Consider the following 27,211-nt stretch of genomic DNA (forward strand, 5'->3'; position numbering starts at 1 on the left):
TTACACTCGAACTTTTGGCTACCATTTTTGAATTCCGATATCAATTGGCCGCCTCGGAGCTGTGATTTAAGCCCGTTGGACTATTTTTTGTGGGGAGCCGTTAAGGACAAATGCTATGCGAACCATCCAGAGACGATTGATGCTTTAAAACACGAAATCGAAGTTGCCATTCATGAAATTGGAGCCCAAACAATCGAAAATGTGCTTAAAAAGTTGTGGCAGTCATTTGAACGATATTATTTTTTATTCATAAATGACAATGTTCAATCTTCAAAATAAAAAAAAAGGTTGAAAAAATATTGATTAGTTTACGTTTTATAGTCGATTCAACGTCGATTTTACCCAAGCACAAAGCCTCGATGGCGCTCTCAAAAATCGTAAGTAATTGCAATATCTTCTTTCGACTGACTACTGTTAGAAATATTGAGGAAAACAAAAATTATAAGTGCTGAAAAAAAATAAATGATTATGATTTAATAGAAAAACACATAGAAGGTTCCGTATTTATATATTTCCATGAATCGCAACACTTCACTATTTTTAAGAATTTCATCGATTCAGCGAATCACGAAAATTTCTTTACAAGAATTGCGACAGCTGTTTAAGTTGACCGTCGAGTTGTAACATGTCTTGAAAGAAAAAATTGAATTTTACTTGATATTCAATTTCGACAGTGTGAACGTAGTAGTAAACGAAAAGGAAACTTTAAGTACTTGACAAATTTTATGAAGGACTGGAGTACAAAAAAATACTCCGCACTTTAACAAAGTATTCGAGCACTTACTCGTTGCTACTCGTATCGGAACAACACTAAAAATTGGGACAAGTCAAACCCATTCCAGGTGACAATGCATCTACTAAAAGTTAGTGTGTGTGCCGAGGCCATCGATAGCGCTACAGATCGTTAGTAAACAATTTTTTTGGGCCAAATTGAACGATACGGACATGGCCTTAGTCCTTTCAACAGACATGTGGTCTTCCTGTTATACGTCTTCCTTCTTTTTGTGGTGCCTTGTCGTAAATTGACGGGTGACATGGCCAAGCCAGCGTAACCGCTGTATTTTTGCTCGGTTAACTTTGTCCATGACTCTACATATATACCCTATACAGCTTGCTGTTTCGCCGTACGAGGTACTCTTCACTAACGCGGAGGGGGCCAAATATTTTACGTAAAATTTTCTTTCTCATGTGCTGTTCACATCGTCCATGCTTCTGCGCCATATACCAGGACGGGAATGACAAGCGTTTTGTAGAGTGTCAGTTTCGTCCCTCGAGAGAAAGTTCTACTATATTTCTCAATTGCCTACTGAACCCAAAGTAACATCTGTTGGCAAGAGTTATTATCCGTTTGATCTCCAGGCTGACGGCATTTCTATTGCCGTTAGTGGGTATTATTTTAAGATATATCGATGCTTTGTGTGGCTTTCGATATGCATGCGTCCCAGATGATGAACTGCCAATAAACAAACAAAAAATTAAGTACTATAAAATAGTATAATGAAGCAATTAAATGCTAAGGTTTAATCAAATACTATTTTATTTACGTTGAACTCGAAATGCAACTTTGAATATTTTTGTATAATTCGATAGCAGCCTTAAACTATTTGTTTTGGATAATTGGTACTAAACGAGTGAATACAGCAAATGTTTCATGAAATCATGAACTCACTGTTAAAAAATATTTTTGTTTTCAGCTACATTTTTTTTCATTCTTTCATTGAACACGCTGATGTGTGAACTCTTATGCTCATTCAATTTTGTTTTTGAAAAACTTGTTCAATAAAAAAAATTATTAGAAGTAATTATTTAATTAATTAAAAAAAATATTAGAAGTAATTATTTAATTATTTAAAAAAGATATTAGTAGTAATTATTTAATTAATTAAAACAAAATTATTAAAAGTAATTACGTTTTCTTTGAGTACGCGTAGAATTAAAAACAAATATGCACCCCATTTGCAAGCGAAGAAACAAGAGTGAAATCTTATAAGTGCATAATCAGTGATTTCGAACTGCAAATTACGTCACACTTTCACAGCTCTGGTAGTGGTACAGAGCTACACATTCATACATACACACAACTTTGGGTGCTACTAAGTGATTGTGTAGAACTTAATTCCAGCAACTACATACTCGCATGTTTCATTTGTATACTTTTATATTTTTAATAACTCACTCCGCTCTTCATAACTTTCTTATCCCTTCCGCGAAAATATTTCAACTCTCTTTGTTTACTTTTGTGACAAAATAAGCTCTAAGCTCTTCTTCCCCAAAATCAATATTAAGTTAGTGAGAAATTTCTAATCTCAGCCAACCCGCACGGGATAAAACTGGTGTGATTTGTTTTGTAAATTTGTTTTTGTTTCATAAATTTATTATTGCTGCTTCTTCGGCTGGATTTGATGCTAAGATAGTTTTGTTGCTTCCCAAACTGAAAAAATCCACTAAAAACTGATTTAACCGCAGATTCGAAAATTATTTAGTCAAAGGCAATTAATGATACACTTACACATGCGCGTATACGCAATTAGCGGAAGAAATGGTAAATATGTAATCAGTTTCTAGGCAAAATAAAAATCGAATGAATAGACTTTGCAAACATATTTACATACATATAAACATTGTATATAGGCAATATGCTCATTAAAGATAAGTAATGGCATTCGCATTCAATATCAGCAAATCATTTTTGTCATGGTTGTGGTTGCAATTATAACAACAAAGCCGCATTAAAAATTTATAAAGTGTATATGGGTGTTTTTTTCTTCTTCTAATATTATAGAAAAAGTCATTGCAAAACGGAAGTGAAAAGATGAACAGAATTAGCAAAGGTTAGTATATAAAATATGTAAAAAAGCGTGCAGCTATGTACACCCTATAGGTATATATAAAACATACATACATATACATGTATACATATAAATAAAAAGATGTAGTAAATTCTTGTTCTATTGGGTGGTTATAAGCGCATATATTTTCAGGAAACACTTAGCTAAAGAAAATAGTAAAACATTTAAGACCAGCAAAATAAATGAAACTTTTGGTTAGTTAGAGTTAAAGGCTGCTGCCGGTGAGATGTGGATTAGCAAACAATGAATTGACACCAATAGAATTTTGAATGAGAAATACTTGGAGAAAGATTGTGATATTTAGGTTCCTACATCAGCGCATACACGAAACTGAACACTTTGTTTTTGTCTAGAAATTAAGTGGAGTTTGGAGCGGGAAATTCCCCTACAACTTCGCTGTACGAAGGCTCCATACAATTACTCGACTTTGGAGAAGCCAGCGCTTCTCCACTAACACAAATTGTTCTCACAGAAGAAAAGTTAACAGTATGAGAACATCTTTCCGCTACTTAAGAAATTATGATTGAGAGAGGATAGATAGAACTTCAGCGCAAAGGATTGCAGTCAAGAAGAGGTGCAGGCTTAGGTTCTGATGGCGGAAGATTTTAAAATAATAATTTTTCGCACTCGAAAACGGTTCAGTTGAGAATTACGCGCAAACATAAAATACGTTTGGGGAAAAAGGAAGTCGTAATTTTTACGTAAAATTTTTGGGTAATCTTTAGCTCCTTTGCGACGCTACGACTACAGCCGGTTAACTTCGATTTTTCTGTGATTTTAGCGATATTTTCGACATTTTTCTTAACATCAAAAATGCCAGGACGGAATCGAAAAAACCCAAAATTGCACGCAATTAGCCGTTACAGGATCAGGTCCATAAACACGATTCACAATTTCAGCGGCCTGACATTTTCGTCTTTATGAAAGAAAAACTGTAAAATGTTCCCAATTTTCTCTCTTTGCTGACTTCCATTGTTAACACTCTGCAATCCACAACTAAATGGAGCAAATAAAAAAAGAAACGCAAAAGCATTTTTTTAGTGTAACAACAAAACTTATTTGTAAATGTTCAGTTGGGATCAGAGAGGATTATTATTGGAGTACAAACGCATCGATAGCAGTCTCACGCATTCCGAGACGTGTTCAATCGAGACTCTCTAGAGCTTCTACGGTAAGCGCGTCTTTCATGCGTCTAAAATAATGGAAATTTGTCTCACTTCGATCGTGGAGTATTCGATTGGACCGTAAAACTTATCAAAGAATCTAAAAATGTTCTAATCTTCGTTCAGTGTGTGGACGGAAATAAAATGTTGAATGATTTCCCACTATTAGATTAGTTTAGATTTGTGGAGGTTGGACAAGTCCAAGCACTCAGTCAGGAAGACCATTGTACTACACGTGCATAGATTACAGTGGAAGGAAGTGAGAGACAGGAAAGATAAAACGAGGGCGGTAAGACGGAAAACTTAGTTTGAGGTCACTCTTTAACAAATCTCTTAGACAAATTCATGAATCTTAAGAAATCCAGAAGACGAAGAGTATAAACTTTATCCATACTCAGTATATCGCAACCCAATATCCTAAGTCTGATTCTAGAAAACGCCGAACAGCTGCAGAGAAAATGCTCGACAGCGTCCCTATTCTCACGACAGGACAGACATATTGTGTCGCCAATGATTCCCATGGTAGTCCTTTGCTGACCACAGACATTGTGCCCTGTGATTACACCCAACAGTACTGTCAGGTCTTTCCTACTAAGTTTTAGAAGAAACGCCGCAAATTTCCTGTTTGGTTCTTACACAAAGCACTTGACTACTCTGCAGGATGCCAACTCAGACTAAAGTCTTCTATTAGTGGACCTCATGAAGTTGTCAATCCATAGTTGAATCGCTGCAGAATTGACACCTAGAAGGGGTTGAGGGCCTAGTGGTTTGCTTGCACAGCCTTCATTAGCCAGTTTATCAGCCAACTCGTTCCTTATTAGACAAACTTTGTTCTATTCAATTTTGTCTTACATTCACCGACTAATTTCGAAGAGCAGTGTGGAATAACAAAGGGTCTTAGTGCAGCTTGACTGCCCCTAAAAATTCCATCCACTTTTTCTTAACTAGTCAATTTGCTATATTTCAAGATGGCATAGACTTGCGTTAAGAATCCCGTGCCCATCTGTCGTGTAGGAGTACTTGGTGTCTTCGTCTAAGTACCATCCTGATCCGCTACCATGACTAGTTTTGGATCTGTCGGTGTAGAAAGTGTGCTGAAAACCCGTTAATTGGTTCTCTGGACTTAGACGTTGATCTCTAACTGGGATCAGAACATCATACTTCTTACGGCAGCTAACGTAAGGCTCTGAATTGTCCGCTGGTATCGAGAATAGTGTGTATCGCTTCGACAACTGGTGGCATATCTGACAGTGGCCAGTATTTTCTTCGTTTCCCCAGACTCCGTTTAGCGTGAGCCTCTACGTTGCCTTCAAAGCTTCCTTTCGAATTTGATGATCTAAAGGTTCCAAGTTCAGGATGGCATTAAGGGCATCCCCAGATGTCGTGCTCATAGCATCTGTGATACCCAAACACACACTTCTCTGCAGTCTGTTTAGGGGGTTTACTCTGGAATTAACCATAGTCGCCTTCCTACAGAAGACTTTTAATACTCGAGACACCTTCTGCTCGACGTACGTCTTCCATGTCAATGATCTCGCACTCCAATATTGAGTTTCAACTATGACGCCTTTGCATGGTCTTTGTTTAAATACCTCATTAATTTCCTTTACATTTCGGTTCCTTAGACGAAACTCTTTTCTTTGGTATACCAACTTTACTGCTATCAATGGACTTACCATCTGCTTCTGACGCTTAGAAGTATTTAATTAGGTAGGTAGGCGAAATGGTTGAAGTGCCAGTCTGGCACTTCTCAAGTAGCACTAAAGCGCCTTTTTGATACCATTATGAGACCTCCAACAGAAAGATATCTACAGCCAGCCAAAGCTATTGATATAATGGAGAAGATTGATGGGGTTTAGGTTGTCGTACTACCCTAGGCTGTCGAAGATAGGAGCGCCCAGTGACCTTTATCGTCTAGCTGCCAAACCCGGACATTTACAGAGAAAATGCTCCATAGTCTCTTTCTCTGAAAGGTCCCACAGCTTCTGCAATGGGGGTTAAATGGTAACCCTAGTTTTTCCGCGTATGTGCCGATCGTCCAGTGACCGATAAACAGGGCTACGAGTTTGGAAATTGAATGACGAGGAGCCCAAAGTAGTGAGAGGGTTTTCGAAAAAGCACATGAAGAAATGTGCAGTTCCCCTTTAACAACTATCAGGAGGTTGCCGATGACCGGGTAGGAGGTCTCTGAGGCCAATTCAGTCCCCTTCCTGGCAAGGTTATTACCAATTTCATATTCCTCTATGTTTCTATGCCCTGGAACCCAGATTAGAGAAATGTTACCTCCACACCCAAGAGATTTGATCTCCTCCTTACAGGAGTTTACTAATTTCGTTCTGCACCATGGCGTTGTCAGAGCCTTGATCGCGGCTTGACTATTGGAGAAAATGTTAATATCTCCCTGGCTCACTTAGATACAACCCCTGCACCGACTCCCAATACCATCTTGGAACCGTCAGTGAAGACAGAGGTACAAGCTTCGGTGCAGATTTTCTCCTCGATCCAATCCTGCCTATTTGGAAAGATTGCCGTAGCACGACCCTCAAACTCTAACTTGCGTATAGAGAGATCTGTTCGAAGTTCGGAGAAATACGGTGTTACCTGCCCGAAAATGTTACCATGTCCCTTGAGAGATTGCCTCCAGAGGTCAATCTCCTTTAACCTGGTTGCACTTTGAGCTGCGATGGAAATAACATAAAAGTTGATGGGAAGTAAGTACAAAAGGACATTCAGCGCAGCACTGGGGCAAGTTTTACATGCCAATGCATGCAGTCCCCAGTTTAGTGTTATTATAGCCCTTCCCAAGAGCTTCCCACGAAACTAGGCATCCATACGTTAAAATTGGCAAAACTACTGCTTTGTACATCCACAGCACGACCTGTGGCTTGAGTCCCCAGTTTTTACCGAACATAGATTTGCAGGAGTAGAAGGCTATACTGGTCTTCTTTACCCAATTTTCAATGTATAGCCTCCAATGGAGTTTGGAGTCAAGTATCACTCCAAGATACGATAATCTGGGCGTGTAAAAGAAGAGTTTAACCTAATTCGGCATGAATGAGAAATAAATAATTGTAAAACTCGGCTGCATCGTGCGCTTGCTTAATAGTCTGCCAAATACTGGCACAGAATACTTCACACTTCACTAAACCAGGTATAACAAATTTGACGCCGATTTGACCGTGCCTAGGCCTTAAGCCTTTGTCATTTAAAACCTGTTCTAACATTTTACTTAACAATAGCTTACATGCCATGAATATTTATTGATATGCTTTTGGCTACAGTGACTAGTTGCAGTAGAGGTGACTATCCCATGCACTCTGCTCTTTAATCCAACAAAACTCTCTTTTTTAGCAAATGCTGGGCTGACTGGTAACGTACACAACTTTTAAGCCAGCAATATATTCTATCCCATCAATTGATTTTGTCAGTTTGTCAGGAATTATTTAGTTGATTCGATGCTATAAGTTTTAAATAATCTCGCTTATGCATACCCTGCTGGAAAATTTATTCATTTCGAACTGGTGAGTTTCTAGTGTGTTCGCAACCATATCCACTTAGCTTTAGTTCTTTATGGAAGTCAGTAATTTATGAATTGGTTCAGCGCTGTCCAGGAAAATCAATTCTGGAGAGTGACTGTGTCACTTACTTGGAGTCCATCTGGAAGAGGAACCGGCTTGGCGAAAGCACATCGACACTAAGAAAATTCAGCGAAACCTAAAAGACAGTACAAGGCGAATCTATTCAAGGGGATAGCAGAAGAGCAAAAGCACAAAGTTACATGTAATTTGTTTTTGCTTTTTGGGCACAAGTGGCACAAGTACTTATTTCCAAGGCGAATTGGGTTATAAATAATAAAGAAACAAAGTTTTTCGAGTGTCGCGTTAAATTGCTCGAAGTTAATTTGTCTTATTAATAGTAAAATTATTAATTTCTGGGATTATTATTTACTACTAAGCTGAGAAGTTGCAGCATTTATGATAACAAAGTGGGCAAGATAGACAATAGTTGTCACCTTGAGACAGTAGTTGCCCCTGGATGATTAATGGTATTCACAGTTACCAACGTAAAAGCAGGCTCGTCTCAGCTGACACGATGAAGCTAATGAGAGCCCCATGTAAATGAATTCTCATCACCGTTCCGTTCCGTAGTATCGTAGATTTTATCATAGGATTAACTCTTGCTGGCTGCTCTGCTTGGAGCAAGGCGAAACTATAAAATGTGCATCGATTGACCAGCTGATTTGTTATATTTTTCTTTCGTCGTATACATTCAGATGCAAGCGCAAAATGAAATGACGAAAAGCCGTTCCATTTGCATTATCATCGTATGCTTCCAGCTTCAAATGCATGTCGGCTGTTCAACGCACTTCGTCCTTTCCTTTTTCTGTTCTATTTTCTTTTGTCCAATATACAGAATGTTGTTGTTGGTCTAGTGCTATCACTTTGGCTTGGCGTGCAAAGTTCTGCTTTTTATCACCATACGACAGCCAATCTGGACGCATCAGCCTGAACTATGGCGCCACGCAAGCAACAGCAATATCGAAATTATTCAACGAGCGCAATCAAAAATACTGCGAATGGTCACTGGTGTGCTAGGACAAGTTAAATTTAAAAAAAAGCATCATTAATAAATGCTGAAAGAGGAATACTAGGGAAAGAATTGAAATCTTATCCGGCATTTGTGAAAGCGAATTCATCGAAAATGGTCAACGTTGTAGCTGGACAATTTACTGATTTTGCACCACTTAATCGCACTAACTCACAAAACTATTGTTGTGAATGCGTTTCTAACCACTCGGGCTCCAGTTCACCTTTTTCTCTCTCCAAAGCTCACCTTAACTCTTCGAAGCGTTGAATTTCAGTCTATAGAAGAAATAAAATGGAATTCCTCGTTTATGCTAAAATCGTATTAAAAAAAAAACATCTGTTTAGTAAATAAAAACATTACCTTCGTAAGAAGTCAAAAAGTGAGCCATCAAAACAGACAATCAGTTGAACAAGATTTTTTTTCGTATACAACAAATGGAACTAGAGGATCGGCCTTAATAGCCGCCGGCCAAGGATTAGGACTTTTGTTCTTCGCTCATAGTTTGTTTTAGGACGCTGGAAAAGAGAGAGGGTCTGACTAACAGAAATTAATGTTTATCGCACGCTTGAATTTTCGTACCACTGACTTTCATATTAACTTTCTAATTTGATTTCCGGCGATAATGTGGTGAAGAGTGGGGCAGGACAAGAGTTGACTGAAGTCCCGTTATTTTCATTTGGTTGCGAAATACACTGTCCTAGGATATGTTTATGTACAGCTTGAAATCTTATTCTTCGAAGTTAGTCTTTTTAATGTTGCTGCTTGGTTCTACCACCTGCCAGTGAACAAAATAAATATTTGTAATTTGATAGATACGTTCCAAAAAAATTCGTTTAAAAAGAGAATTAAGTGATATAACAATTTTTTTTTTTAAGTTTATTTAAGAATTTATTTCAAGCTTACACATTTTAATTCGTTAAATATATTATAAGAAATAAATTATTAAACGGCGAGCGCAACGTCTACCGAGTCTCAGCGAATTTTGCTGAGTCTAAGTTAAACGCTTCGTACATGCGCCGAAAAATCTCACACTATTTGCTCTATGAGATTCAAGAAAAAATGGTAAAATATTGAAAACCGCATTAAAACAAAAAATTTCGTGAAAAAAAATTATTTTTTATCTTTTTAACTCTTGTTAAAATAGAATAAGGTGCATTTCAAAATTTTCCTGCAGGACATGTATGTGCGTGTCTACTCTATGACTAGTATGTGGGTATGCTAATTTAATTATTGTTGTATTGTTTTTTTTTCTCTGCTTTCCCAGCTTGGTGTAATTACATAAGCCGGCAACAGTGCTCATTCATCTGCTCAAGCTCTGCTAGTGGCATCTGATGTGAGAGTCGCAATCAATCGATTAGCTTACATTCTCCTATCTCTCTCTCGCGCTCGCTCTTTTCGAACGCCAATCAACCATGCCATTGGTGGCGGCATTCCTTACAATTCTCTTACACTTCTCCTACCATATTACACATTTCATTGTTGTTGGCGATCGTTTACTTATTTGTATCGTTACATATTTGTATTGTGATCGTGTATGCCCATCTCCCAAGTGTGAATATACTTACTTACTAGTTTTCAGTGAGTTGACTATGAGCAAATCAGTCAACGTTGTTGTTGTATTCGCTTGCGTTCATGTGAATGTGCTGTGTGCGCTGGTTTTAATTCACATAAAAAAACAAAAAAAAAAGAAAACTTTTATTTAAAATTCAAATTTGATTTTTTAAAAACATTTACAAGTTCAGTTTCGTCTGAGACGTGCGCGTGTACGGACGTTAATTCGTGTTTAAGTGCTCGTAAATAAATAAAACTTAAATAAAGGGGGTAAATGTGCAAATAAGCACAAAAAAAAATAAAAGTGTGGAGAATTGAATTTTGTAAATATTGAAGTGCAACAGGTTGGTGCCATGAGTGAGCAAAAATAAAAATAAAAAAAAATATTTATTTAGTGATGAAAGTGTTTTTTCTGAAGAGCATGAAAAAATAAAAAAAATATTTGTATAAGTATAAATTAAATGCTGATTAATAAACGATTCAAATGCATTTCACTTGAGTTTATAGAAAAATATATATTTTTATATCAGGGTAGTTCGCAGTTGAATGCAAATTATGATGCAAATATTTACAGTTTAATATTTATATATTTTAGTTATTGTGTTGCTAGGGCATTCTTAAAATTCCATATTGCCAGTTTATTTGCACTTAGTTGTGAACTATCCTATTACATATACATTTTTCTAGACATAATTAATTATTTTATATAATTGGCGCTTAAGCCCCTTAGTTAGATATTTTTTCGGGAGCACATCCTAAAAATGGAATAGCGTAAAGTTTTTATTTTTTATTTATTTTTGTTTTTTTTATGTTTTATTTTTTTATTTTTGTTTTTTTTTATTTTTTTGTTTTTAGTTTTACTTTTTTAGTTTTTGTTTTTTTTTTTTAGTTTTAATTTTTTTTATTTTAGTTTTACTTTTTATTACATTTTTTTTTAATTATTCATGGAAAGCTTTTTCAAGGCAAAAATTTACTTTTTCCATCATTCGATGCTTCCTGTGTCCACAGTGGGCATCAAATGGTAGCCTAGTGAAAGCCACTCAACCACTCAGCTACCTACGATAATGACTTTTATAATAAATAAAATGCTATCATTGCAAATCGCAATCAAAATTAGCAAAAAAAGCAATTAAAATCTAAATTTCAAGTGCACTTCAGTCTTATCAATTTTTTATAGAGCTCAGTCTTAGAGTTCATCATTCAATTAAGATTTTCTGCCCAACTTGCAGAACTTGACATTGCGGCTTAAGTTCAAAAAATACATATCAATGTTTTCGCTTATATGTGTGCCTGCATGTACATATATATGTATGTATGCACGAAGTCTATTGTTTTATATTTCTTATTGTTTGTCTGGCCGCTGTGATCCATTAAGAGGTTATCTTTCTTGAGCTCGTGAGCTGCAGCTACTCGCATTCGCTATTTTTAGTTATTAAAATTCTTTAAAGTGAATCACAGAGTGATTTTCCTTTGCTAAATGTGTTAGCTATTGACAGATAAATACATGCATAATCAGCAAGCAAAAGAAGAAAATAAATAGTGACAAAAGAAAAAAATGGTTTACTTAGCTGCGGGTAATCTCTTTAGTCGACTTGATTGATGCCTTTTAACTAAGCATTAAATTTGGATTTTTTTTATGCAATATTTAAACTATTATTGCCTACTTTACAAAAGCAAACATTTTTTTAAGACAAATTTTATTAAATAATAAATTTTTTTTATTAGAGTTAGGAGAAGCCGTGGTTTTGATCTGAGAGCATAAACTGTTAAGACGAATAAGCAAACAAACAAAAATACATTCTGTCAAAAAAATACCGGGAATTGTTCAATAAAAGGCAAAATAATTGTTTAATTATCAACATTTTGTTTTGTCGCCTTCAAAATAGGCTCCATTCGAAGCAATACACATATGCCAATGATTAGTCCAGCCATCAAAGCACCTTTTAAGCGCGCACCTTTAAAGAGACCTTCAGCGAATTCTGCGTAATGGCCTCTATCGATTCAAAGCGGTGTCCGCTGAGTGGCAATTTAAGTTTTGGGAAAAAGTCACAGGGTGCTAAATCCGATGGTTGTTCGATGATATTTGTCGAGTTTTTGGTCGAAAAAGTGTTCGCAATATGGGCCTTGTGAGACGGTGCGTAATCATGGTGCAAGATCAAGGAGTTTTCTTTCCACAAATTGGGCCGTGTGCTACGCACATACTCGCGCAAACATCGCATAACTTCCAAATAATATTATTTATTTACCCTAGAACCATTTGGAATGAATGCACTACTCAATGATAATCAAAGAAAACGAGTTCCATTACTTTCACTTTTGACCGACTTTGACGTGTTTTTTTGGCTTTTGGTTCATGTGGATAGCGCCATTCAGCCGCCTGTTGATCGGTTTGCATGTCAAACTCATATACCCATGTCTCATCACCTGCTAAGATGCGCTGAATAAACGTTGGGTCCGAATTCACTTGCTCAAGCATATCTTCAGCCTCCTTATTCCGATGAATTTTCTGAAAGAAATTCAACTCTCTTGGAACGAGTCGAGCAGTCAAGCGTGTCATGACCAATTGGTGGTGTAAAATGTTGCGAATCGATTCGTTAAGGTCATGAGCTACCTCCCTTAAACTTAAATGATAATTTTCCAGCACCATTTCCTTGTCTTTGTCGACGTTTTCATCCGTTGAAGACGTTGATGGGCGACCAGATCGCGGCAAACCTTCCACGTCTTCACGGCCCTCTGCAAAAGCCTTGCACCACTCGTAGACCCGCTTTTTTGATAAAGCCCACTCGTCATAGGCTTTCTGCCACACTTCTAACGATTCGGCATACGAAATCCCGTTCAAAACACAAAATTTAAGATAAATTCTTTGTTCGATATTTTTATCCATAGTGAAAATTGCAGAGCACACCTGCGGTTGACTGATATAATTAAATGCCAAAAACGAGCTAATGGACAGATCGCGCTCAAACTCTGCGACACTATAGTGGACAGTTGTACCAATATTCCAGCAAAAAAAAAATTAGACTTATGTGCAACGCGCGCTTTTTAAATGAACAATTCCCGATAGTTTTTTGACAGAATGTATAAAAAAATGTTTAATGCAGAGTTCCATTTAAAACTAAAAAAATTAAGTGTTTGGTTTTCGGGTTTTGCAAATAAATTCTTTAAGATTTAAGATTTAATATTTAATAGCTTTTTTCAAAGTGGGAAAATTGTTGTTTTTTTTTTTTTTTGTAGATAAAATACTTAATATAAATAATCGCCGCATACTCTTCTGTTAGGTGTTTGGCCGCGCTCCTCCTCATATTTGTGGTGTACGTCTTGATGTTGTTCCACAAATCGAGATATCTACAGTTTCAAGCCGACTCCGAACAGCTGATATTTTTTATGAGGAGATTTTTCATGACAGATATACACTCCCTGGGGCGACCGCTTTTAGAAAAACTTTTTCCACAATATCATTTTGCTCTTTCTTGAACGGAGATTTGAACCTACCCACTCCCGAATGGTAGTCACACACCAATCCATTCGACTACCGCAGCCGCCTTAAAATTAAGTTACTTGCTTTATATATATTTTTTATAATAATTCGAGTAACAGCAAGCGACTTTGCGGTAATAGAAATGACAAGGCTCCTAAACCAAAACAAAAAAAAAGAAACGAAAACGAGGTGTGTTCACCTTTCTAGTTTTCTCGAAAAATATTTATTAGATCAACATATATATTGACCCCTTTGAAGTATGTATGTATGTATGAGAACGTACGACTATACAGGGTCCGGCACTCGAAGTGTAACCAACTTCAGACCGCAAACGCAGCTGATGTACGGGCATCAGCTGTCTGTTAGTTGGCTAAATAACAGTCCAGACAATTGTTTACAAGTACGCGGAAGCATTTGGTCGAGAGTAAACGCGAAAAAAGAAAATCAGTAATGAATTTCAAACGATAAAATGTGATTTTATTATATTTGGCTAGAAAATCACAACCGGCGATTGTTCGTGAGCTGGAGCACCTTAAAGTAACTAAAGTTTTTGTTTATCGCACCATTACTCGTTAAAATGATACTGGTAGCATCCTGAAACGTAAATGAAACGCATCCAAAAACTAAAGAAGCGTCTTAAGCGAAATCCCCGACGAAATGCCAATCAAATGGCGAAAGAACTGAAAATATCTGACCGTAGCATCCGCCGCATACTGAAAAATGATCGCAAAGTCAAGCCTTACAAGATCCAAAAGGCGCATGATCTCACACCAAAGCAACAACAAGTCAGAGTTGAGAGAGCGAAGGAGTTGTTTCGATGGCCGAAAGCGGCCAATTTCCAAACCTTGTGTTTTCTGACAAGAACATTTTTCTCCCAAAACGATAGGGTTTATTTGACCGACTGTTCACACGAGAATTTGGGTCATCGAATGGCCATCAGGAGGCAGCACCTGCCACACTTAATGGTTTGGGCCGCTGTGACCAAAGATGGGCGCTAATATTATTGGGAAAGTATTCTGGAGGTTGCTTTGAAGCTGTGGGCAGATAAACATTTCGGTGGCAGACCATGGGCGTTTTAACAGGGCTCGGCACCGTCTCACAAAGCTCAACCAAACAACGTTCCGAACTTCATAACGTCCACACAATGGCTCTCAAATTCACCAGACGCGAATCCGATGGATTATTCTCTTTGGGCTATTTTGGAGAGCAAGGTCCGAACTAAAAGATTCACCAGTCTCGAGTCGCTGAAAAAAGCCATTGTCTGCGAGTGGGCCAAAATACCTGCGAGTCACTTTCGGGCAGGTTGCGATTCGTTTCTGAACCGTCCCAATACCATAGTCAAGGCAAAAGGTGGCCATATCGAGCAAAATTAAATTGATTCTTAATTTTGTATTATTTTCACAAATTTTTTACTTTGCATTGACTAAAAGTAATTTTCCAAACTAAATGTATGGCCTTTGTTACACTTCGAGTGCTGGACCCTGTATACCAACCATTGAATTGTCGACTCATTTGAAGATCATTTCTACCAAAAAATGTAAGGAATTTGGCGTTATGTTGTTCTTAAAGATTGCCAGTTTTCATAATAAGTTTCAATAGTCTTAAAGCGTTGTTCCATCGTGTTAAGATGTGCGTCTGTCTACTTGGCAAATGTCAAAGATGACTTATAAAAAAGGTATCGTCTAGGAATTATTCACTACTGACACCTTGGCGTCACTTTTGAAGGACCCTTTATTATTGTGAGCTCCGGTTCCTCGGACCTTTTTCCCTTTCCAAAACACGCCTTAACTCTTCGAGGCGTCGACGCTAAATTGATAGAAGACATAAAATGGAATTCCCCGCTAGTACTGAAATCGATTCTGACGACTGGATTATTGATATCATTTCGACAGCTGCCTAGTTTGAAGGTGACACAATAAATTGAATTGAAGCGTAAATATTTTTTATTTTATTGTCCAAATTCACGGTGTTTCGTTCACAGACTGCACAATGCCTTAGGCGTTACTATTTTCTTTTGTTAGTGGAACAGTAAAATATTCCAACAAAACAATAATATAAGCAAACATACAACTGCTTGTGACAATTCATCGAACAGGTTTTTGAAAAATTTAAATAACTTTTACGATTACGAACAAATAGTAAAAAGCTAGAAGTAAATATGCAAATAGTTTGCATAGCTAATGAGGTGATTCCAACTTCCCACTGTGCTTCTATGCTGTTTTCTAGCCTCTTTGTTTTTGTATGCCTCGCTTTTAATTGTGTAATAAAAATGTCTACCGCCAATCAAGAAGGAAAACGAAAAAAAAACGAGCAAGAATGTTTAGCAGCGTAAATAACAGTAAAGTGCGTTGTAGAAAATAAAAAAAAATTAAAAATTAATGCGTGAAAAAATGCACGAAAGATATAAAGTTTTCGAATGTGCACTTGTATGTGGCTTACGTCAATTCAAATTTTTTTGTTTTTTTTTGCTCTAATATTTATTTATTTATTTATTGTCTACAGCCTAATACAATTAGTAAAATTTTCCAAAAAAGTCACCTCTGTTTCGTTAACCTCAAATTTATGTTTCAAGAAAAATGCAAAAACTGGGAACCCACAAAACTGTTTCTACAAATATTCCTGCGCTCGATGCCTTATTCCTTGTAAATGTGAGAAATTTTCGTTTTTGTGTAACTTCGAGCATCTCTATGCAATTACACTGTGTCACAAATTTCAAATCGGGTTGCAACAATCGAAATAAAAAAAATGAAATTTTAAATTTTTGGGTAATTCTGTAATTTTTTTTATGAATTTTATCTCGTAGGTCGCATTTATTTAATTTTTAAGCATGAAATGTGCACCGAAGTATCGGATGCATTTTTGTATTAGCTGCCTGAGAAATATCGACATCGATAACTATGATTCGACAGCTGAGAATGGCAAGTCGGGTTGATATTTGTGTTCAATTAGGCTTAGGGCAAAATCGCGTGAGCGGTTGTCGTGCCAATCAAGAAGAAGGAGACGGTTTGGCAAGTTATTACAAATGGTTGAAGGGGTTAAGGGTAATCAGAGGCCCGCAAAAATGATGATTTTCAATAAATTTTTTTTGCCAGTCAATTGCTTTATTTTACAAAAATAAAAACAAAGCATTAATACATCAGCTTTCGACTTGACTTTAGCAACATTTAAAAAAAAAATTAATAATTCTAAAAATTGTCGCTGTTTGTGCATTTTCTCCGATGTTTAATTCCCCCCACAACCGCTTTTGAAGCCAGTGGGAGGAGTGAATGCTATCGATGGCGTAAAATCTCCATACGCCCATAGGAGCGGAACCTGGACGCAGGAACCTGTTGTGTCAGTAGACATAAACGCGGCTCCACCTTGAAGAAATGCTAATGCGGTTCCAGGGTGGAAATCAGCTGAGGAGGATGAATTTATAGTGTTAGTGGGAGCATGCCCCACATACCATTGGTGTGACGGCACCTTTGATGATGTTTCAGACATTTTGATTTACACCTCTTTACTAAAAAAAAAAAAAAAGAGGCAGTGTTCTACTGTTTTTTCTTCTTACTCGGCTCTACAACTTCTGCAGTATTAGTGAGAAAATACTCCTAGTTTAGAAGAGTGCCTACCTAACAGCCAATGATCGCTGACACCAGCCATGACCTTCGAAATGTTCTCTCTAGAGAGGTTGAGCAATTCTCCTGATATTTTCTTATCTACTTGCGGCCAAGTTAGGCTGGCTGTAACACAAGTATGCATTTTCTTCTCTCCATGACCTATTGACCTCTCGGAGAATATTATTTTTTTATCTTTAATTTGCAAGTTGTCATAGGAATTCCAATATTCAAGCAGTGGAAGATTAGTACTCTTTCTGGCTAGGCATTCCTGCCCAACCTTTGACCTTAGTATAATTGTCTCCATTGATTTGATGGCCGCTTGGTTGTTCGAGAAGATATTTATCCTAGTTGTTGTTGTGGGTTGTGTGTTAAGGTACACAGTTATCTCCTTTATAGCTAAGACTTCTGCCTGGTAGACGCTACAGTAGTCGAGAAGTTGTTCAGATAATTCAAGTCCTAATTCTTTTGAAAAAACTCCACAGCCTATTTTAATTTCTAGCTTGGATACACCCGTGTAACAATTTATTTCCCCTCTTCTCTGTGGACTTTAAGTTTGCCAGTCTCTTCTTGATGGAATGTTAGTCTTGAAGAGCCGGTTGAAGGTGGGTTTAGGGAGATATAAATAAATTAATAAATTATCAAGGGGACATTTCGCACTAAAAAAAATTCTTTAGCTGTTTTTTGTTTGTTCCATTCAATTGTGAGTTACAGTTGTTGGCAATGAAAGTCAAAAAAGAGAAAACTCCGTACATTTTACAGTTTTTCTTTGATTAAGGCGAAAATGCAAGGCCTGGCTGAAATTGTGAATGTTGTTTATGGTGCCGATACTGGAACAGCTAATTGCGTGTAATTTTGGTTTCGTCGATTTTGTTTAGACATTTTTGATGTTAAAGAAAATGCCGATAAAATCACAGAAATAATCACCTGGGGCTAAGGATCGAGCATAAAACAGTTTTAAACCATTTGCGCAAAAAAAGGATTTATTTTTTCCCAAACTAATACTTAACACAGAATTTTTTTCGCATGAAACTAAAAGTAATTGCAGATAATGCAAATAATCAAAATAGTTAAGTTTTTTAAATTCATATTTTAATTTTATATTTCTATTTACTAAAAACATCTATTATTAAAATTTGGCCCTCGACTTTTATTCTTTAAATTCTTTGATATACATATTTTATTATTAATTAAATTACTTTCTCTCTTTGCAGTTTTGTAAATATTTTAAGTGGAACGCCCCCATAGCAATACTTGCTGAAGTCTCGATTTTAAAGTATTTGCAGTAAAATAATATTTCACTAAAAGTATTATAAAGTTATTTATTAAATACTAAGTGCTATTAACAACAACAACGCTAGAAAATGGCATTCTCCACAGCATTCAACTCGGCTTTCATCTCTCTAACTGTGATAATTACAATATTTTCCACTTTTATCTTATCAGGTAAGTTTTAATTAATCCAAAGATGCGAATGTGGATACATATTATTTTAAGTATTTACATACAGTGAAGGGATGCCACTTAAAATAGTTTTAATTTAATGAAAAATTAATTAATTAATTTTCATTATCTTGTTTTAATATTTTTTTCAATTAATACATACTGTTTTAAAGCAAAGTTTGTTGCTTTCGTAATTTTTAAATTCATTGGTTGGGTCTTATTATTTTTTATATTTGAAAATGTCTATATTTGAAAAAAATATAATTTTCTGCTTTCATATATTTTCTTCAAATATAACCTACCTAGTATCTTTTATTTTGAATGCGCCCTGTTCTGAAAGTCTGGCGTTTTCAAGAGTTAATAATTAATCCTCCGTTGGACATGCGGGTCTGGCCAGACTTCTCTGGGTAGTCTTTTTCGTTTTTATCCGTAAATTTAACATATTTTTATTAAAGCTAAAGACTACAGCTTCCAAGTAGCTTCCTTAAATTTAATTGTTTATCGATGTATGTATATAATATTTTAAAAAGGGTCCTCGAACAGGGCGAAGGTTTTAAAAAAGAGGTCTAACGGATGGTTAAGCTTCCTAATCTGAAGTTATAAGTATCTATTCATGGTAATGAATGACGCAAAACATCTCTCATGCATGAATGCTTAAATATACCACATACACTACTGCTTACATTAGGGTGTGTCCCCAAAAAGGTAAATTTGTTTGTATCAGAATTATACAATTTATTACATTTTAAGACTTCAGCCCAACAATTTCTTTAAAGCTTTCTCCAGAAACAGTCAAAAATAGCATAAAAATGACAAAATAAATTTAAAAAAAATTTAACATTATTTAGCATTTTTAGTGGTCTATATTTGGAACAGAAACAACCAGGAGTTTCTAAAGATTACTGCTAAAAAAGGTCGAAATATCTACAAATAAATAAAGGAATAATTTAATTTGTTGTCTTTTTTTCAAAAGTGATCTTGAGCTTATAAAAAAACAGTGTGTGTAGCGTAGTACACATAACAGAAGTGAAACTTTTAAGGCAGACAAAGAAAGAGGGACAGACTCGAGAGAGAATGAGAGAGAGAGAGCGAGAAAGAATATATTTCTAAATAAATTCACAACATTTGCAGGGAATACAAATAGACAAAATTTACAAAAAACGGAGAAAGATCGACCGGTGTAGGTAAACGCCGGACACAAACCGTGGCAACAACGCGCATTACTTCGAGCTTTTATCACCCGCACAAACGCAGCGATTCCAGGACCGCAGCAACTGCACAAATTAATATACCACAAGGCAGTACCAATAAGTCCGTCGCCGGAATGGAGAGAACTTTATAGTAAGCACAAGCACTAGCCAGGAAACGGAAATAAACGCCAAAAAGTAGGCAGAAAAAAAAACGCCAAAAAATTAGGACCAAAAAACGCCCCAAACAGTAGGCACCAAGGAAATATAATGCCAAAAAATTATTTTTTTTGAAATCGTTGAATCCTTTACCTATTGAGGCTTCAAACTGAGTAGAGTCAATTCAATGAGCCTCACCATCGATGAGAGAATTCTAGCAGTGAACAGATCGTATGCGTCGTTAACGAAACTCTTCAAATCAAAACCTCTAAACAGACAATGCAAATTGACTCTGTATAAAACCATCATTAGACCAGTATTATGCTATGCAGCTGAATCGTGGACGCTGATTGAAGCAGATAAAACAAAATTGCAAGCCTTCGAACGAAAAGTACTCAGAAGAATTTTCGGAGCAATCAAAGATCACGGCGAGTGGCGGATAGGATGGAACGACGAGCTAGATCAACTGATAAAGGGCGAAAATGCTATACGTTTCATCAAAGCGCAGCGGTTAAGATGGCTGGGTTACATTACAATAATGTACGGTACGAGGGCGCAGAAGAAAATCGTAGAAGCCAGAGCGTTCAACACTAGAGCAAGAGGAAGGCCGAGAACAAGATGGACCGACGAACTAGAGGACGATATCAAGAAACTTAGGATAACGAACTGGAAAAAAGTCGCAAGCGTTATAGACGTATGGAGATCCCACGTGCAGCAGGCCAAAGCTCACAAAGAGCTCTAGAGCCAAAAGATGATGATAGCTATCTCTCTCCTTTCCCTCTGCGTTATATCGTTTTTCTCTCTCGCGGAACGAAAATGCCCAAAACGTGGCATGACCTTGAAATTTTACTCTCCATTCTCACTCGTCCATTGACGCCTAAGAAGTTTCACTTCAAAAAATACAAAAACTATATATTAAACATTTTTATACACATTTTTAAGGCTTAGACCCTTCTATCATCAGAGGTGATGCTTTGAAAAAAATATTTAAAAAAAATATTATTTTAATTTTTTTTATTATAAAAACTCAAATTTCGGAAGTACTACCAAATCGATTCGGCTCACTTAAATCTAAATGTTTTTTTTCGAAATATTTTGACGGAAGTCCAAAATATAATAAATTTTATAGTTCCGAGGGGAAAACAGTACTAATTTTTTTGTATGGCGAGTGATGCGCTCTAATGTGCATCTTTACCTATATTCCTTATTACAAAATATGAAACAAATAATGAATAGATAAAATAGTTTTGCACTAAAATTAGCTCCATTATGTAATTTACTCGTAAATTTTAAACGCACCCTTTTTTTCAGTAAGTATTATTTTTTGATTCCACCCACACCACAAAATCTTGTTTAAATTAGAATTTGGTATCTGCTTTACTATCCAGTTTCCGTGTTTATAAGTATTATTATGCAACTTACTAATTGCTATGCATAAATTTTACGGCCGACTTTATTGCCGTTATAAAATGTTACTTACTGTTACGCGTCTAGATATAATGAGGGTATTCACATGGAGCTGTACATATTCTGGATCTGCAGACACAAAGTAGAGCAAAGTTCAACTCGATGTACAGGGTCCGGCACTCGAAGTGTAACCAATTAAAAAGGCCATAAATTTACTTTGGAAAATTACTTTTATTCAATTCAAAGTAAAATATGTGTGAAAATAATACAAAATTAAGAATCAATTTGCGTTTGCTCGATATGGCCACCTTTCGCCTTGACTATGGCCTTGAGACGGTTCAGAAACGAATCGCAAGCTGCTCGAATGTGATTCGCAGGTGTTTTGGCTTACTCGCGGACAATGGCTGTTTTCAGCGCCTCGTGACCGGTGAATCTTTTAGTTCGGACTTTGCTCTCCAAAATAGCCCAAAGGGAATAATCCATCGGATTCGCGTCTGGTGAATTTGAGAGCCATTGTGTGGACGTTATGAAGTTCGGAACGTTGTTATTTAGCCATTTTTGGTTCGCTCGGGCTTTGTGAGACCGTGTCGAGTCCTGTTGAAACGTCCCTGGTCTGCCACCGAAATGTTTGTCTGCGCACGGCTTCAAAGCAACCTCCAGAATACTTTACCGATAATATTTCGTGTTTAAGAGGAGAGCTTCCACGATTGGAGAGCGCCCATCTTCGGTCACAGCGGCCCAAACCATTACGTGTGGCGGGTGCTGTCTCCTGGTGGCCAATCGATGACTCAAATTATCGTATGAATAAACTCTATCGTTTTGGGAGAAACATTTTCTCGTCAGAAAACACAATGTTCGGAAATTAGCCGTTTTCGGATAAGCGAAACAACTCCTTCGCCCTCTCAAGTCTGACTTGTTGTTACTTTGTTGTGAGACCATGCTTCTTTTGGATCGTGTAAGGTTTGACTTTGAGATCATTTTTCAGTATGCGGCGGATGCTACGGTCAGATATTTTCTGTTCTTTCGCCATTTGCTTGGCACTTCGGCGAGGATTTCGCTCAAGTCGTTTCTTCACTTTTTGAACCACTTCACGTGACGTTGCAGTCTTTTGATGACCACCTCCATGACGTTTCGCGATGCTACCAATATCATTGTAACGAGTCATGGTGCGATAAACAAGAACTTTAGTTACTTTAAGGCCAGCCAAATATAATAAAATCACACTTTTGTGTTTGAAATTCATTACTGATTTTCTTTTTTCGCGTTTACTCTCGGCAAAATGCTTCCGGGTACTTGTAAACAATTGTCTGGACTGTTATTTAGCCAACTAACAGGCAACTGATGCCCGTACATTAGCCGCGCGAGTGGTCTGAAGTTGGTTACGCTTCGAGTGCCGCGCCCCTTTAGCCTTCAATTCCTTTCTTAATTGACACAAAACTAAAAAAATTTCACGGTTCATGAATACCCATATTTTTTTATATTCAACAAATTTTACAATGGCGCCTGTGGTTAAGCGGCTAAACGAGATTTCCATTCATAAATCAGTTGTAATCATTATCGCGCATCGTTGCTTACCTACTACAGTTTTTATTTAACTTTGCTAATGTAATTATTGCATTAACTGGTTTCCGCCTCCAGATACACTTGGCCTAAGCATCAACTAGCAGAGTAATGGCTCAATTACGAACATTTAAATATTTGATTAGTGCACAATGTAGGCAATGGCATATAATTTTACATTTGTTAAGTGGCTTAAGGGGTTATACGCAGTTATGAAGCAAATAAAAGACGGGTCGTCAAGGATTTATCCTGAAGAAACTTCAGAATATTTTAATTTGAAAATTTTTGGCGGTTATAAAAGCATCCTTCAAGAACGTAACAAAATTTTTTATTTATGAAAATGTTGATTATAGAGCGCGCTGCAGGCGATTTCTGGAACCTCCTTTAAAAAAAGACGATTTACGGTGTACATCGTAACTCAGGATTGGATTATCTGAAATCAAAAAACCAGACAAATTTTGTTAATATATTAGATTATATAGTAATTAATCCTTCGTCTAATCAAAATAGTGAATTTTCACAAAATGGCAGGTTTTAAAAGAAATGATTTCGATTTTTACGTTAAAATTTGGCCGTAAATTGATTATAAAATGGAAAATAAGTATCAGATTTACAAAAGGAACGATTAATTACTAGAAAATGTATCTTTAAAGATTGAGTTAAAACGGTTGACCGATCAAACAAGCCGTTTTCGAGATATCGTGTACACCGACTTGAAAAATGCCGTTTTGAAACAAACACGTTTAAAGTTTCAATACCTATCTTAAAACGTGCCGAGGCATCTCTACATATTTAGGTATAACTCCGAAAGTATTGCTTAGATCTACTTCAAATTTCATGCGTATACTTTGAATATATGTACATTACAAAAATGCAATAAAAAAAATCGATTTTTTTGAAAGTCATAGCTGCGTATAACCCCTTAAATGAAGTTAGAAAAGTTAGTATCTACTGGGTAGGTTCGGGGGATTAGAACGATTTGTAAATGCCAGTTGACCTGTGTAACCAAATTAACTCATTCGCTGCGTTTGGTTTTTTCTAGAATTGGAGGGACCTACAGTTTCAAGCCGACACCAAACGGCAGATCTTTTTTATGAGGAGCTTTTTCATTGCCGAAATGCACTCGAAGGTTTGCCATTGCCTGCCGAAGGGTGACCGCTATTAGAAAACACTTTTTCTTCATTTTAGTCTTTCACACCGAGATTCGAACATACGTTCTCTCTGAACTCCGAATGGTAGTCACGCACCAACCCACTCTGCTACGGCGGCTGCCGTAAAAGAATTAGAGATCGAAAATTTTCCTACCGCTCTCAATGTCTTCTAACGTAAATGAAGTGTAGCTAAGGTGCCATTACCATAACCATATAAATCGGCTGTTCCAATTAACTTCATGGGCAACACTTCCTTAAAACACATAACTTACGAATCTAAAACATAAAGTTCTTCGTGTTTTCCAAGTTAAGTGGAGCTTAGACTAATCAGAAACAGTTGATGTTGCTACCATTGTAGTTATGTTATGTGTTAGTGGCCGAAGTTATGTAAAATTATATCTAATAATAATTGTTCATCAAAGGCAAGCCCAGGGTTTGCTAAGGATGCTCCAGAGCTACTTAAGTAATCATGAACTGCTGTACGACACAACAGATGGTCAGGAAATATAAACGGTAACGTCTGGCGCAGCCCAACGATCTATTCTGAGCCCCGATCTCTTTAATCTTAGCTATGATGGGATCTTGAGCAAAGAAATTTCAGAAGTTGCATATCTGGTAGGATACGCGGACGATACAGTGCCGGTCATACCAGCCCGGGGCACTGAAGACCATGGCCTAGAACTCGCCAAGCATAAGACCGAAGTCATCTTGGTGACATGAGGTCACATGCCACTCGAGGTCAGCATGCAAATAAGTGACACGTCCCTAGTGAACCAAAAAGTAGCTAAATACTTAGGTATTCAACTTGACTGTAGGCTTACTTTCTGTGCCCAGATACGGCATGCGGCTATCGAATTTGTTTTTTTAGTTCGAAAGAACAAAAACAAGCCTTTTTGACAGTGTGTTGACAATTTTTCTGAAATTACAACTGACGAGACTGTAGGCGGAAGTATTTGGAATTTTTTTATTTTTTCTCTATTTTTTCAACTTTGACATAATTTTTACGATATTATCCGATATTGAGGATTTTTTTTAGTACATTAAATTAAATTTTGCGTCAAATGAGCTATATTTGACTGTATTGAATTAAAATCAATGGAGTTGTGTGAGTTTTAAGTTTTTAGTTTTTTTTTTACTAATTTGGTATGTAGGTATAACTTACGCTAAATGGGAATAAGGACGTGTTTTGAAGCGTTATTATAGCTACGTAATATTTATTGGAGTATATATGTATACATAAGAGTACACTGTACTGCATACAACAGAACTGGTTAGAACTTACGAAAATATCTGACATATTATAGCACTTTTTTTTTTCAATAGAGATATGAAAAAGCTCCCAAGTGTACCAAAGTTCACACTGTACATTGATTAACAAAAGAAGTTTGTTACTATAATTTAACCTTATTAAAACGTCAAAGTTTTATTGTTTGTTTCATTAAAATTCAAGAGATATAACTCAAAACGTTGCCAGAAAAGTCGAATTTCTCAATAATGATGTGGCATCATTAGCCTTATCATAAACCAGATGATTGTTATTTTTATAAAACGGACGTAAACGGTCATCATTATAAAGCTCGAAAGCACATAAAGTATGTTGATGTTGCAACTGTTAAGAACCCCGTAGTCTTAGACGATATGATTGACTCAACTGCAGGAACTGAAGGAAGTTCAACTCATTGATGATGATCAAACTGATAACAATAAACCTCATGATGAAGAGTACTATCAGTCTGGTTCTACGTCTTCCGTTGTGTAATGCACCGTACCATACCGTACAATGCTGCACTGCACAATACTCCAATAAATATTATGTGTTTATAAAGACACTTGTTATCATTTTCATGCTTCGATGCCTACATACCAAATTAGTAAAAAAAAAAAAAATCTTAAAACTCACACAACTCTATTAATTTTAATTCAATTACAGTCAAATCTAGCTCATTCGACGCAAAATTTAATTTACTATAACAGTAGTGTACTAAAAAAAATCCTCAATATCGGATAATATCGTAAAAATTATGTCAAAGTTGAAAAAATAGAGAAAAAATAAAAAATTCCAAATACTTCCGCCTACAGTCTCGTCAGTTGTAATTTCAGAAAAATTGTCAACACACTGTCAAAAAGGCTTGTTTTTGTTCTTTCGAACTAAAAAAACAAATTCGAAATCGGATGGAAATTGGCGAAGTTAGGAGTGATTCTTCACATCAACCTACTGAAAAACGGTTTTATGGCCATAAAATGAGATTTTGGGGGTGTATTGGAAATTTCTCCTATACCATTTTTCTTGGTTTTTCAAAACCTACAAGTTGTACTAGGTCTCCATAAAAGTATAATTTCACTGTCGCACAGTGTTATTATTCTGTAGGCTCGTCATTCTGGCAGGTGCTACTTTCGTTTCTTTTCAGCCCTGATTCCACCCGAAAAACATTACTTTTCTTTTCAAAAGTCCGCCATTTTGTTATTTTTCAAAAACATTTTGCCTTAAGCTCGATAATTTCATGCAAATTTCCATTGTTAAGGGGTTCCGGTAGTCTAAAGCTCGAAAATATAGGGTATTTTCAGGAATTTTTTTTTACAGTAAAAAATGAAAAACGATATTTAAATTTTTTAGGCTTTCTATTTAACTTCTTTTGCATACAAAAATGAAAAAAATGTTCTTTTTTTTAATTTTAATAATTTAAAGATGTCACTCAAGTTGACCCTTCCGAAAAATTGAACCTGTACGGCGCCGTCCATTGTGGCTCTTCTATTTAACTGAAACACCAAAAAAATGATTTATCAGTATGACTCTGTGCCGTACTAGAATAAAAAAAAATATTGGTAAAATGGCGCGATTTTGAAATCGGTTTTTTATCAGTTAAAAAAAAAAACGAAGTAATTAAAATAATAACATGGTTTTAGTACGGGCGATAGCCATTGATGTTGTGAACCATATAATAAAATTTCAGACGATTCGGTTGAATAGTCGAAAAAAGTTGTTTCGAGATAAATGAGTTTAAAGTTTGTGGTACAGGAGCGCGCGTCCTGCTTTCTACCTAGTTAATGGGTTGTAGAAGCTATAATATAATATTTGGAAT

The 27,211-nt window shown here is 36.3% G+C and overlaps 1 protein-coding gene across 1 annotated transcript in view; it reads left to right on the forward strand.

The window, feature by feature from the left end:
- The first annotated feature begins 10,323 nt into the window (after positions 1–10,323).
- The window catches only part of LOC128863528 (uncharacterized), a 43,884-nt gene continuing 26,996 nt past the window's right edge, over positions 10,324–27,211 (forward strand). Inside the window, exons 1-2 of the mRNA XM_054102735.1 lie at positions 10,324–10,494; positions 18,439–18,670. Coding sequence (XP_053958710.1) covers positions 18,589–18,670 — 82 coding nt within the window. The 5' untranslated portion in view covers positions 10,324–10,494; positions 18,439–18,588. The remainder of the gene's footprint in view (positions 10,495–18,438; positions 18,671–27,211) is intronic.

Source organism: Anastrepha ludens, chromosome 5, assembly GCF_028408465.1.
Source record: "Anastrepha ludens isolate Willacy chromosome 5, idAnaLude1.1, whole genome shotgun sequence".
Taxonomy (NCBI): domain Eukaryota; kingdom Metazoa; phylum Arthropoda; class Insecta; order Diptera; family Tephritidae; genus Anastrepha; species Anastrepha ludens.